General features: G+C 40.3%; 1 protein-coding gene across 1 annotated transcript in view; it reads left to right on the top strand.

The window, feature by feature from the left end:
• The window catches only part of PI4KA (phosphatidylinositol 4-kinase alpha), a 146,525-nt gene that overhangs the window by 30,007 nt on the left and 101,773 nt on the right, over window positions 1-14,745 (top strand). The window contains exon 2 of the mRNA XM_023646776.2: window positions 14,298-14,414. Within this exon, the coding sequence (XP_023502544.2) occupies window positions 14,298-14,414 (117 nt within the window). The remainder of the gene's footprint in view (window positions 1-14,297; window positions 14,415-14,745) is intronic.

A 14,745-nucleotide genomic window follows, 5' to 3' on the forward strand; every position in this document is an offset into this window, starting at 1 on the left:
ATCCTCTCTGAAAGTTTGGTAGAATTCTCCAGGGAAGCTGTCTGGTCCTAGGCTTTTATTTTTTGGGATGCTTTTGATTACTGTTTCAATCTCTTTACTTGTGATTCGTCTATTCAGATTATCTATTTTTTTTTGATTCAGCGTTGAGAGGTTGTATGAGTCTAATAATTTATCCATTTTTTTCTAGATTGTCCTTTTTGTTGGCATATAGCTTTTCATAGTATTCTCTTATAATCCTTTTGTATTTCTGTGATATCTGTTGTTGTTTCTCCTCTTTCATTTCTAATTTTATTTACCTGAGCTTTTTCTCTTTTTTTCTTGGTAAGTCTAGCTAGGGGTTTGTCAATTTTGTTTGTCTTCTCAAAGAACCAGCTCTTTGTTTCATTGATTCTTTCTACTGCCTTTTATGTTTCAGTAGCATTTATTTCTGCTGTGATTTTTATTATTTCTCTCCTTCTGCTGACTTTGGGCTTTGTTTGTTCTTCTTTTTCTAATTCACTTAGGTGTAGTTTGAGATTGCTTATTTGGGATTTTTCTTGTTTGTTAAAGCAGGCCTGTATTGCAATGAGTTTCCCTGTTAGTACTGCTTTTGCTGCATCCCATATGAGTTGGTATGGTATGTTTTCATTTTCATTTGTCTCCAGATATTTTTTGATTTCTCCTTTAATTTCTTCAATGATCCATTGGTTGTTCAGTAGTGTGTTGTTTAGTCTCCACATCGTTTTCTGTTTCTCAGCTTTTTTCTTGTAATTAATTTCTAGCTTCATAGCATTGTGATCGGAAAAGATGCTTGTTATTATTTCAATCTCCTTAAATTTGTTGAGGCTAGCCTTGTTTCCCAACATATGGTATATCGTTGAGAATATTCCATGTGCACTTGAGAAGAATGTGTATTCTGCTGATTTTGGATGGAGTGTTCTGTATATGTCTATGAAGTCTTACTGGTCTAACTTTTCATTTAATTCCACTGTTTCCTTGTTGATTTTCTGTCTGGATGATCTATCCATTGATGTGAGTGGAGTGTTGAGGTCCCCTTCTATTATTGGGTGTTACTCATATCTCCTTTTAGGTTTGTTAATAGTTGCTTTATGTACTTTGGTGCTCCTGTGTTGGGTGCATAGATATTTATAAGTGTTATGTCTTTTTGGTGGTGTGTCCCTTTAATCATTATATACTGCCCCTGTTTGCTTCTCTTTACCTGTCTTATCTTGGAGTCTACTTTGTCTGATATAAGTATTGGGACACCTGCTTTCTTTTAGTTGCCATTAGCTTGGAGTTTCATCTTCCATCCCTTCACTCTGAGCCTGTGTTTGTTGTTGGAGCTGAGATGTTTTTCCTGGAGGCAGCATATTGTTAGGTTTTGTTCTTTAATTCATCTCACCACTCTGTGTCTTTTTATTGGAGAATTCAATCCATTTATGTTTAGGGTGATTATTGACATATGAGTGCTTAATGCTGCCATTTTATCACTCGTTTTCTGGTTCTCCTGTATTTCCTTTGTTTCTCGTCCCATGTGTTTTGGTGTACCAATTGAGTTATATAGTTTTCTAGTTGTGTTTCTTTGTTTTCTCCTTATTTATTATTTGTGTCTCTGTTCTGCTTTTTTGTTTAGTGGTTACCGTGAGGTTTGTATTCAAAATCTCGTAGATAAGATAGTCCATTTTCTGATGGCCTCTTATTTCCTTAGACTAAACCGATTCTGTCCTTTTCCTCTTCCCCTCCTAAGTTGTTTTTCTCACATCTGATTCCATCTTGTGTTGTGAGTTTGAGGTTAAAATGACAAGATTATCCTTGTTTTGGGTGTTTTCCTTCCCTTTATCTTTAATACTATTCTTGAGTATTTGCTAACCTGTTCTGATGTATAGCTACAATCATCTGATTTTGTTTACCTATTTATCTCCTTACTCTATGCTTTGTAACCTCTTTCTCCCTTTTTTTTCAGTTGTGAGAGCCTTCTTGAGGATTTCTTGTAGTGGGCGTCTTGTGGCTATGAAGTCCCTTAGCTTTTGTTTATCTGGGAAGTTTTTTATTTCTCCATCGTATCTGAAGGATATTTTCACTGGATAGAGTATTTTTGGCTGAAAGGTTTTGTCCTTCAAAGATTTGAATATTTCATTCTAGTCTCTCCTAGCCTGTAAGGTTTCTGCAGAGAAATCCACTGAAAGCCTGATAGAGGTTCCTCTGTAGGTTATTTTCTTCTGCCTTACTGCCCTTAGTATTTTTTCTTTGTCATTCACTTTTGCCGGTTTCACTAGTATATGCCTTGCAGTAAGTCTTTTTACATTGACATATTTAGGAGATCTGGTAGCTTCTTCCACATGGATTTCCATCTCCTTCCCTAGGTTTGGGAGGTTCTCTGCTGTATTTCTTTGAACAAGGTTTCTGCTCCATTCTCCTTCTCTTCTGCCTCTTGAGTACCTGTAATTCTTATGTTGCATTTCCTAATTGAGTCAGATATTTGTTGGAGACTTTCTTCGTTTCTTTTTAGTCTCAGTTCTTTCTCCTCTATCTGCAGCATTTCAATATGTCTGTCGTCTTTTATGCTGACTTGCTGCTCTATGGTGTCTGCTTGAGCATTCAGGGAATCCATATTTTGTTTTATCTCATCCATTGTGTCTTTTGTCTCCAATATTTCTGATTTATTCTTCTTTATAGTTTCAATCTCTTTTTTGAAGTAGCCCATGAACTCATTGAATTATTTCTCTGCATTCTCTTTTAACTCATTGTGTTCTTTGATGATACCTATTTTGAATTCTCTGTTATTTAGATTACATTTCTGTGTCTTCAGGACTGATTTCTGGGTACTTGTTATTTTCTCTACGGTCTGGAGATGCAGTATAATTTTTGATATTGCTAGAGGGCCTGGCTTTCTTCTTTCACATCCTAGTATTATTTGGTTGCAGTTACCACCTATTGCCATTGGCTGGGGGTCAAGAGCTGAGTATTCTGAGCTTTGTGCATTCTGCCTGGATCCCAGTTGCTGGAGCTGGTACTGGGTGGGGGTCGAAGGGGTACTTTCTTCTGTGTGCTTTTGCTGTCTGGTGTCCTGTGCTGTTGGCTTGATGTGGTTACCCCGCATTAGCTTTCACCTTGGTAGGGTCTTTCCCCTAGGCTGCGAGGGCCCTCGGAGATCCTTGATTTTCCTGTGTTTGAGTTCCCTCCCCACTTCCTTCCCTCTCAGAGGTTGCGCACACTCCCAGATCACAGTCTTTTAGGGTAGGAGTGAAGTTTTCTCTTACCCTGTTCCCCCTCCTCTGAGGGGGATTCCAGCCTCTCCACCCTCCGACATGTGGCTACATGGGTGTCTCAGGTGTCTTTTGTGTTGTGTAGATGTCCTCTGTTGGAGTATGAGTGTCTTTTTCATTGTATGGTGTGGGGGAGAGATCATCGGAGAACTCACTCCGCCATGATGCTGATGTCACTCTCTGTTTAATTTTCTTGCCCAGCTGTTCTAGTTGCAACCCCCAGTACGATGTTGAATATAAGAGGTGAGAGTGGACATCCGTGTCTTGTTCCTGATCTTAGAGGGGCAGCTTTCAGTCTTTTACCGCTGAGTATGATGTTAGCTGTGTGTTTTTCATAAATGATCTTTATCAAGTTAACAAAGTTCCTTTCTATTCTTCGTGTATTGAGTGCTTTTGTCATACAGGGATTTTGAGGTTTTTTTGTATGCCTTTTCTGCATCTATTGCAAAGCTAATTTTTAAATTTTGTTAGGGCAGGTCTAAAATACCTTTTGCGACAGGGGTAGTTTAGCTCCACTGCTAAGGTATGGCCCTTCTGAGATCTCTACTGAATGCTTTGAGGGCTTTCCACTCCAGCTGGGAGTAGCTCAGACTCCTCTCAGCTCTGCATGAACTCCGGGAACAATTCAGCTCACAATTTCTCGGCTGCTCTTTGCCCAGCCTCATGGTATATCACCTGTATTGGTGTGTCTTAGGGTTCATCAAGGACTCAAGGGAAGTCTATTGCAGATATCTGGAGCTTTTTTTCTCTTGAGCCCTCTCCTCTTCAGAATTTTCGGTTGCTTTAGCATTCCTATATTTCCATTTCTTTCTCCTCAACTTACTGAGACCAGTGTGATCTGCTTGGGATGCCCTTCCCTTTTCTGTGGTCCGGGATTTATCTTCTGGCAGAACCCAGGGCAGTCATAGGGCTCACTTTGTTCCTCTTTCTCGGGCTTTGCAGTCCTTTGCTACTTGTCCAGTGAATGAAAACAGTGGTTTTTTGGTTTATTTTTCTAGTTGTGTGGCAGGAAAATAAATCCAGGTCTTGTTATTCCCTCATGGCTGCAGGTAGAAGTTCTTGGATCATGAGATTTTATTGCTGGAGCAGACATTGCAAAACATGTATTTGGTTATCCTTTTATACATGAGAAAACTGAGGCTTGAGGGAGATAATTTGCCAATATTGGCATAATTTTAAGACACAAACAAGATTCTGTATGTTTTCATATACACACACACTTGGTGTTTTGTCTACATTTTATGGAAGGAAATACAAAGGCGGAGATATTCAGGTAGTTATCTATGGTCACTTAGGTAAGAAGCTACAGAGCTGGACAATCAGAAACTCCCAACTCTGTGCAGCTCTGCTGATCATTGGAGTATTGCCCATTGAAATGGCATGCTGGGAATCAGAGATTTGCATTGCTGTGTGCTGCATGCTGCCAGGCCATGAGCAGGGCTCAAGAAATGATGACTGATTAATGTTGTGTAAACACATGTGTACTGCCACCTGTGTTAGCTATTGCAGGAAGCCACATTAGTTGGTCACGCAGCCATCTGCAGATGACCAAAAGAGCATCTTTAATGAAACCCCCATCCAGGGCTGCTTCTAGGAGCAGGGGCTCTTCCACCTGCATGTGCAGCTCCATGTGCATTGTGTCACAATCAGCTTTGCTTATCCTGGTAGCTCTGAGTCACTTAGAAAATGTTCACTTACGTTCAGTGTTCTCTAAGGGGGCAGTACATTTGAGAAAGACTCAGGCTGATTTAACAAAAAAACTGCCACTAATACTTAAAGTTTAATCTTTAGTTCTCAAGGAATTTTGTTTCTCCAGAAAGACTTCCTAGTGGTTTCAGATAACAAAAGTTGTAGTCTTTAAAAAATCGTTTGATGAGCCAGCTTGTAATGCTATTATTTTACCTTTATTCTGACCTAAATACCTTACCTACCCACACTGTTGTGTTTGATTCTCTGCGATTTTCTGCCCAGTCATCCACACCTATAAGGCCATCTTATTTTCTTCTTGGTTTGTCATTTCCTTACTTTGACAGTCTAAATTCATCTTATGGTATCTCTCTTTAAATAGCCTTGGGTTAAAGTACTGTCAAGAATTCTTATCAAAGTCTAAGGAAGTTACTTCTGTTGCCTGCCTGTGGTCCATTGGCTTACTGACCTCCTGAAAGTGATGTGTAGAGCCCCTCTGGATCCTTTTTTAAATGGGAGTAACCCTGGCCATCTCTGTCAGATTTTGGGCTTAGTCACCTTGTATGATGATAGGCTCTACTCCTACCACCCCATATAAACGAACATCTTGTTAGTTTTTTGTAAAATTCTGGGGAAAAAAATCATTCAATGTTATTTTTTCACTTTTTAAAAATTTATAGTCTTAAAGCTTTATTCTGCATTGAGACTTTGACATTCTGTGTCTCAGTTTCTTTATCTATAGAATGGGGATAATTAATACTACAACTCAATGTGTTATTGTGAAGATTAAATAAGATAATACAGACCAGCACCTGACATATGATATTGTTATTTGGAGAATGGCCCCCACCAGAAGTAGTTCTCCCTTATCTGATAGATGACAACTTCTGTAGGACCTGAGTTCAATCTTCAAACATTCTTCTCACAAGAGTCCCAGTTTCTGAGAGCATTTTGCATCAGATCCTGGATCTTGTGCCAGGCTTTTGGGGCCTTGCATCATTTGGTTTCTGACTTGTGTTATTCACTAGTTGTTGAATCATTTTTACTGATTTTGAAATTCCTGATGAGCTGTAAGTCTTGTGAAGGAGTGACACTCTCTCTCTCTCTCTCTCTCTCTCTCTATATATATATACACATCATTTTGATTGTTCTTCCATCTATTCCTCCATTCATTCGATTATGCAGCATATTTGTTCAGTGCAGATTGCATGCCAGCACTGTGCCCAGTACTGATTATGTGACAACTGTCACAACATAATTAAAGCCTGCAATAGGAAGCCTGGATTCTGGTAGTCCTGTATCTCTTTTCTTTTCTCATCTCATTAAATGCCTGTGATATTGGCCCCGTTAGTTCCATTCAGTATTTGGTAGGTTTCTGGAACGTCTAGGGTGCAGTGGATACAGTGATGAGGAGGACACAGTCCTGTCTTCAGTAAGCAGAAGATAAGTATACAAGTGACTCCAAAGTAAGATATAAGGAAGTAATTACCTCAAGAGAAGTACAGAGTTCTTGGCGGGCTCAAATTGAGGGGTCTGATGGGAGAGATCACATCATGTTGCTGGGGTCTGGAAAAGTTTTGAGAAACAGGAGACAATAGAGATGGATCTTGGAAGAATGGATAGAATTTTTGTAGGGGAGATAAGGCAGGTTGAATGAAATGTTGCAGATAAGCAAAGACCATGAAAAGGCCAGGCAGGGAGAAGTGAGCATTGTATGTGGGGCCTGGATGTTGAGGTGAAGTTGGGGAGGACCTTCATTGCCAGGCCAGGAGTGTGCATTGAGTGTTCTTTGGAGTGTGGAGCCGTTAAATGCGTATGAGCCAGAAGTGGTAATATTCGAGTAGGGAGAGACAAAAGTCAGAGAGAGGGTCTAATTAAGAACTGTTGCCTAAAATTGAACTTAACCTGTCTGGGCATAGTTGCCTAACCTGGAAGACAGGCTAGGGTTACACGTGATCTGCCTGAAAGTGGACATTTGACAGTTGAGTCTGTGTGACCTCTTCCAGCCTTCCGTCTATGATCCTGCATATTTGTGGGAGGTGTTAGTGGTCCTCAGGCCTCAGGTTCAGGTGAGCATCATTTTAGTGTAGTAGTCGAATTTGTGTGTGTTCTGTATTTCTTTAGAGAAATTATACCAAGAAAAGCTCAATATCACATTCCATTTTTTCCATGATTTTTTTTGCTAATGAAGTAATTTAGTAAATTTGGTTTTTGTTTACACAGAGGTGTTAAATATTTTCAAGACCTTTGTGTGAGATTAAGCTTTACATACCCGAGTCTCTTGTTTCAAGTGGTACCTGCTTCAGTCTCTGCAGCACCTGTTGTTGCACCCATGGGAGCCTTTCAGGGCAGGAATAGCTGCATCTCTTGCTCTGTTAAAAAGAGAAAAACTTTTATACTTAGATTGAGACTCTTGGGGAAGTTATATTTAAGTAGGAGGAGTTTTATTGATACTAAGATGTTGGAATTAAAGAAGTTGTAGGAACATCATATAAAGAAAATGTCTGCTTAGCTTATTTGACCCTGATTTTCTTTCAGTTTTATGTTACTTCTTTGTTCTTGGATTACCCAGATTCTGTCCATTGAAATATTATACACTTTTCTCCTATTTTCTGAGCTCTAGGAGTATAAATATTATTATCCTTTTAAAAATTAGATTTGCATTAATGCGAAGTTGTTTCTACTGTTTTAAAATATTTTTTTCTAATTCTGAAGTTAACAATGATCCTTATAGAAGATAGAGAAAAGAATAAAGAAGGAGGGGCTGGCCCAGTGGCACAGCAGCTAAGTTCGCACGTTCTGCTTTGGTGGCCCAGGGTTTCCCGGTTCGGATCCCGGTGCGGACCTACTCACGCTTGTCAAGCCAAGCTGTGGCAGGCGTCCCACATATAAGGTAGAGGAAAGTGGGCATGGGCATTAGCTCAGGGCCAGTCTTCCTCAGCAAAAAGAGGAGGATTTGTGGCAGGTGTTAGCTCCAGATTAATCTTCCTAAAAAAAAAAAAGTAGAGAAGGAAATAAATATTTTTGTAATCTGACGACTACTTTTTGTGTCTTTTTTAACAGACAGTCCAGGTTTTGAGCTTTGTTTAATACTCTGTGACCAATTGTATTAATTTCCTATGGCTGCTGTAACAAATTACCACAACCTTAGTGGCTTAGAGCAACAAATTTATCATTTTACAATTCTGTAGATTAGAAGCCCAGCACTGGTCCAACTGGACTAAAATCAAAGTGATGGCAGGGCTCTGTACCTTTCTGGAGACTTTAGAGGAGAACCCATTTCCACGTCTTCTCCAGCTTCTAGAGGCCCCCATATTCCTGGTTCATGGCCCCTTCCTCCATCTTCAAAGCCACAAATGTGGAGCCGAGCGCTCACATTGCATCACTCTGACCTCTTCTGTCTCTCTCTACTACTGTTCAGGACTTTTGTGATTACGCTGGGCCCACGCAAATAATCCCGGAGAATCTCTCCATTTCAAGTCCGTAGCCTCATCATGCCTGCAGGGTTCCTTTGGCTGGTGAGGCAACACCTTCACAGGGTCCCGGGATTAGGACTTGGACATCTCTGGGGACCTTCATTCTGCTACCTCACCAATGTAGTTCATACATGGCTGAATTGCTGTGTAGATCTCTAAAGTTGTTTATTCTTTTTTGGTATCTTTCTTTGACATTTTAAAACTGTATACTCAGCTTTTAGAGTAATTTTAAATTGTCAGAAATGATTTATCTTTAAATATCTTTTTTTCCCAAGATTGGCACGTGAGCTAACATCTGTTGCCAATTTTCTCTCTCCTTTTTTTTTGCCTTCTTCTCCCCAAAGCCCCCCAGAATAGTTGTATATTCTACTTGTATATTCTACTTCTAGTTCTGCTGTGTGGGACGCCACCTCAGCATGGCTTGATGAGTGGTGCTAGGTCCATGCCCAGGATCTGAACCAGTGAAACCCCAGGCCACCAAAGCAGAGCACAAACTTAACCACTTGGCCACAGACCAGCCCCTAAATATTTTTAGCTGAGTAGGGGTGGGAAGGAAGGTCTGAAGTCAGAGTAGCCCAGACCCCCTCCAGGCAATTGAGATGGACCACCCGGCAGTCCAGAGGAGATAGGATAGTGGAAACCGTGCTGCCTTCTGATATCTCTAGTGGGTAGGGAGACAGCTGCATGCGCAGTAGGGTTTAGACATGTTTATGGTGCTGAATTCTTATCCTGGGATATTGCTAGAGCTCATCTCTATGCCCATTCCGAGTATTAGTTTCTAGATAAGAGTGTAATACCTAAAGAACAAAGGAACAGGTAAACAGAAAACAAAACCCAACCCAGAACACCTACTCTGTGAGAATTCCGGTTCTTACACTTGATGTAAAGGAAGAGGCCTGGGGTTATCCTTTGGCCTCTGGGGCAAGTGCCAGGATGCCGCCAGCCCCCCAAATAAGGGAGGATCTGGATTGAGAAGAGAACCTGCCACACTGGTCAGAGTGGAGTCTGGGCAAAAACTAAGACTAGATGGCAGGGCCTGCAGCCTGGGGGGGGGGGGGGGGTGAGTATGTCTTTTCTTGTCCATGTGCACAGTGTAGAAGATGGGGATACAAAGATAGATGAGTTTTGCCCTTGAGGAGCTTACAAATTAGTGGGGAGACAGACAAATGCACTAATACTGTAGCGTTAATAGTGGGATAGCTGTTGTTGACAATCTTAGTGGAGCCCTTCAAATGCGTGAAGACAGCAGTTGTGTTTACCTATAACCTGATTGTCTCCAGGCTAAACATTCCTTTAACTGCTTCTATGGAATGTTTCTAGACTTCGCATGTCCTGGATGTTGGTTTTAGGATACTTTCTAGTGTGGCAAAGAGGCAACTAAAATAATCTTTTCCCTCACTTCCACATGCCGTCCATCATCAAGTGCTGTAAACTCTTCCTCTGAAATGTATCCTGAGCTGGTCTGTTTCTGTCTATGCTTGTTCTGGTCACTACACCTTTGCCTGGACTACTGCAGGGGTTTCCTGACCCATCTGTCTGCTTTTGCTCTTGTCCTCTAAAATCATTCTTCATGCAGCAGCTAGAGGGATTCTTCTAAAGCTCAGTTCTAAACTCGAGGCATTAAGGCCCCTGTGTGTGCCCCTGTGGCTCTGGCTTCCCCTTGCTATTAGAGTGCAGTCTGGGCTCCTGACCTGGCCTGTGGCACCCTGCGGGGTCGTATCTGCCTGCAGTTGGATTTCTGGGCATCCCTGCTCTCCCTTTCCCAGTGTGCTGCTGCCCCAGTGGCTTCCGCCAGAATGCTCTTTACTGATTTGTCCTGGCTGGGTCCTTCTTAATCAGATCCCAGTTTAATGGGCACCTTCTTAGAGAGGCCTTCCCTGATTACCCCATCGAAAGTAGTGCTGCAGGCACTGTTGTTGGGGAAATAGAATTAAAAACAATATCCCAACCCAGAAACCCTCTCCACAAGGGTAGTAGAGAAAGAAAACACTTTTATTATTGAATAAGCGTTAAACCAGAATGTGATAGGTATCACAGGCAATCTACTAAGAGATCGCAAAGATAGAAAGAAATGTCACCCTTTTATATAGCCAAGCAGATACAACATGTTACGCACACATTTTCATGATAAATGATAACTAGTCCTCAGTAAGAGGCCTTGACAGCACCATTTGTCACACATAGTTCATCCTAACTTTACCTGGTAATTGAGATGACCATCTGTATTAGCTAATTGGCTTTATCCAGAGGAAAAACAAACTCCTATCTTTATGACAGGAGGTTGTTTTGTAACTTGGAGCAAAGAGGCCACTGAAGTTAGGCTCCTACCCTCCCACAGAAACTGGGAGATAGGGCTGCTATCTCCTTTGATGTTTACATTCCAAAGAGATGGCTCCCAGTCCTTGAGAAAGACATTCCTAGGTCAGAAAGCGTACAAAATGCCAATCCAGTCTTCAAAAGAATTTACGTACATTTCAAAGAAAGGAGAAAGTACTTACAATGGCAATTTTTCTAATGTAAATACTCAAAGAAAAAGGAGGAGAGGGAAATCTCTTCTCCTGTTTTCTTTTTTTTTTTTTTATTGAGTTAATGATAGGTTACAATCTTGTGAAATTTCAGTTGTACATTAATGTTTGTCATTTGTGTTGTAGGTGCACCACTTCACCCTTTGTGCCCACCCCCCCACCCCACCATTCCCCTGGTATCCACTAAACTGTTCTTAGTCCACATTTTTAAATTCCTCATATGAGTGGAGTCATACACAGATTATCCTTCTCTCGCTGGCTTATTTCACTTAACATAATTCCCTCAAGGTCCATCCATGTTATTGCAAATGGAATGATTTTCTTCTGTTTTACAGCTGAGTAGTATTCCATTGTATATATGTACCACATCTTCTTTATCCATTCATCTGTTGATGGACACTTAGGTTGCTTCCATGTCTTGGCTATTGTAAATAATGCTGCAATGAACATTGGGGTGTATAGGACTTTTGGGATTGCTGACTTCAAGCTCTTTGGATAACTACCCAGTACTGGGATGGCTGGATCGTATGGTAGTTCTATTTTTAATTTTTTGAGGAATCTCCATCCTGTTTTCCATAGTGGCTGCACCAGTTTGCATTCCCACCAGCAGAGTATGAGGGTTCCTTTTTCTCCACAACCTCTCCAACATTTGTTACTATTAGTTTTAGATATTTTTGTCATTCTAGTGGGTGTAAGGTGATATCTTAGTGTAGTTTTGATTTGCATTTCCCTGATGATCAGCGATGATGAACGTCTTTTCATGTGCCTATTTCTCTTCCCCTATTTTCAACAAGGAGAATTAAGCCTCTTAGTTTTAATTTGTATTTATTTTTACATGATCTCATCTCTGATATTCACTGGCTTGTCCGTCCTTGTCTAGAATGAGAGCAGGGGCCCAGTCTGCCTGGTTTACTTGCATCCATGGTACCCGAGGTGATGTGTCCCATGGAATAGGTACCCACTAAATAGTGAATGAATGAGGTAAAAGTGGACTGACTTGGTTGGCTCTTACATAAGCCATTTGAAGAGTGTTATCGAAAAGCAGTAGCATGGACAATGCTTATCATGTAGTATGAAGTGAGTCCTGTGTCCAGGTAATGACCGTGCCTTTGTTCCTGGCACATTATCTCATGTAGCCCCATGAGGACTGCTGTATAGATGGGGAAGTTGAGGCTCAGGGTGTCACCCAACAGGTCTGTACCAGAGCCAGGATGTAACTCTGGGTCTAACTCCAAAGTCCATGTGCATTTCACTGCACTAAAAATTGTCAGCATTAGATTTGTCTGTGTACAGCAGAGAAACAAAACACAATCCTTACCCTGCCCTCAAAGAAATCCTTAGGGATAGAAAAAAGGTCTTAGAGTGCAAATATTTAAAATTTTAAGCGTTATATGTGTTTGTTGTGTGCGAATATTGGTGAGTTATCTTTTTTGTACAGTTACATCTTTTCCCTGTTTAATAATGAGATTGTGCCAATTTTGCTGAGTCTCTGAGTCTCTGTTCTGTCTTCTGGCACATTAGTTTCACCTCCTGGGTGTGTGGCATAGTGTATCTTCTGTGTGCCCAAGCATGGTATTGATAAAGATTGCACAGGACAGGACAAAGTACATAGACTTTGACAAGGCCTCACACTCTTTCCTCTGGTTCCGTGTGATCCATTAATCAACATTCTTTGGATCTCATTGACTCATTCTGATATAAATCCACCTTCTTTTTTGATTTCTTATTTGTAGGGATATTTCTTGACAAACTTTTCCTGTCAAGATGTGTGATTCACTGGTGAAGTGGCTGGAGTCTCTGAAATAATCACTTTATTGTGGATGGTCTGCAGCTCCTTTGTATTTTATTTTCCCCTCTGATTGTAAAGCACATTCTCCTTATGGAGAAACACTGAAGGGAAGTGGGAATTTAGCGTTTCTGTTCCTCTCTTATCTGTTACTTTATGCTCTTTTGCCTAAGCTTTTAGTCATAAAAGCATGGATTCCCCCCCCCCCCATATGTATATATTTTTATTTTAACTTACTGGATGTTTTCCCTGATTATATAAGTAGTGTTTTTCCCTAGGACGTATTTTGGCAAATATAAAAGCACAAAGAAGAGACAATACTACTGATCATCCTACCTCTCAAAACTCTTAACATTTTGATATTTTTTTCTGTATGTGATAATTCAGATCATTCCTCTCATGAGCTTATAGAACATTTAGAGCATTGTTCCATGTCATTGCTTATTCTTAGAAAAATGTCATTTTTAATGTGAGTAATATTAGGTTAAACTTTACAAAAGCGTTGTTTGTATAGGTCAAAAATGGTTGAATATCAGTAATTTCATGTGATTCAACATAATATTTCATCAAGTGGCTGAATTATTATCTAGTCTCTTGATGTTAATATTTAGATTGTTTCGGATTTTCAGTTAACGTACACAACACTGTGTTGAAACTATTGTACATATTTTTTGCCAGTTTCTAATTATTTCTTTGCAACCATTCTTGGAAGGAAAACTGCTAGGACAAAGAATGCTGCCTCTCTTCGCGTTGGAAGGTGCTTTTCTTTCCAGCCTGTGTTGTCCTGTTGTATTAGCCCTTTGACAATCTAAGTGAACAAAAGCAATTTGCTTTCTTTTTAAAATTACAGTGGTAATTGATTGATGTACTTTCAGGGCGAATGTCAAGCTCTGCACCCGATTTCCTTAGCCATTCAAACATCCCACGAGACCATGTGAATGTCAGTGAGTGACTGCTCATTGGGTCCACAGGGAACAACAAGGTTAGGGCCTCCTGGTGTGTCTTAATGCTCTGTTCAGAGCTGCTTGTGGCAGAAATTTTCAAGATTGGTATCACCTGTTTTCCTATTCATAATAAATCCAGATTTTTAGTTCCTTTATGATAGACATTTTTTGTTGGTTTGTTTTGAAGATAATCCTAATTTTTCCACTTATTCAGTAAATTGGTGACTTATTGCTTGCTTGCCTTCTGCTAGCCACTTTATGGCATATCCAGTAACAATGGATGTTGTTTATTGAGCACATACTAAGTGCTGTGCACAGTCCTAAGTGCTTTACACACATTTGATCTTTAAAAAGCCCGGACCGTCCTGATACGAAGCGCAGACATTAGCCATTGTGCTTTACCTCCTCTGTGTAGACAGCATTTTAACTCTCGGTCCAGGTTCCTCAGAGTGTGTTTGTTTAGGGGCATGTGTATGATCATTTCAGAAGCTGGAGATGGCCTTTTCATGATAGTTTGAAAAAAAATGATTTACTGGTTATATAGACTCAGCGGGCTTTTATGGTACTGGTTTATTCTGAATGTGGATTTATATATTTTTAATCTATGGGGGGGTTTTTTTGGTCTCATTTTCTAGGTCCAAAAGCTGCTTTGTATGTGCCCAGTAGATTTCCATGGGATCTTCCAATTAGATGAAAGACGGAGGGATGCGGTGATTGCACTGGGCATTTTTCTCATTGAGTCTGATCTTCAGGTAAGTCTTTACTAAATTGAAAGTGTTTCTGCAGTGTTAAAGGGGAGTATAATTAGAATTTAAATTTGTACTTGCTTATATTTACCTAAAGCAGTACTAGAAGAATGCGAGAATATTACAAGAACCTAATAAAAGTGGTTAGTGGTGGGCGGGATGGGGTAGGTGAGACAGGTGGGAATGCGACTTCTTAATGTGCAACTTCTTAGGAAGTTTTATTTTGTGAAATGTGCGAATATATTATGTTGCTTAAAAAAAAAGTGTTTTGAGGTTTTTTTGCCAGAAAGTTAGTTAAAATGCTTTGGGAAGTAGTTGTGTGCCCTCCAGAGTAGAC

The sequence above is a fragment of the Equus caballus genome, chromosome 8, assembly GCF_041296265.1.
Source record: "Equus caballus isolate H_3958 breed thoroughbred chromosome 8, TB-T2T, whole genome shotgun sequence".
Taxonomy (NCBI): Eukaryota; Metazoa; Chordata; class Mammalia; order Perissodactyla; family Equidae; genus Equus; species Equus caballus.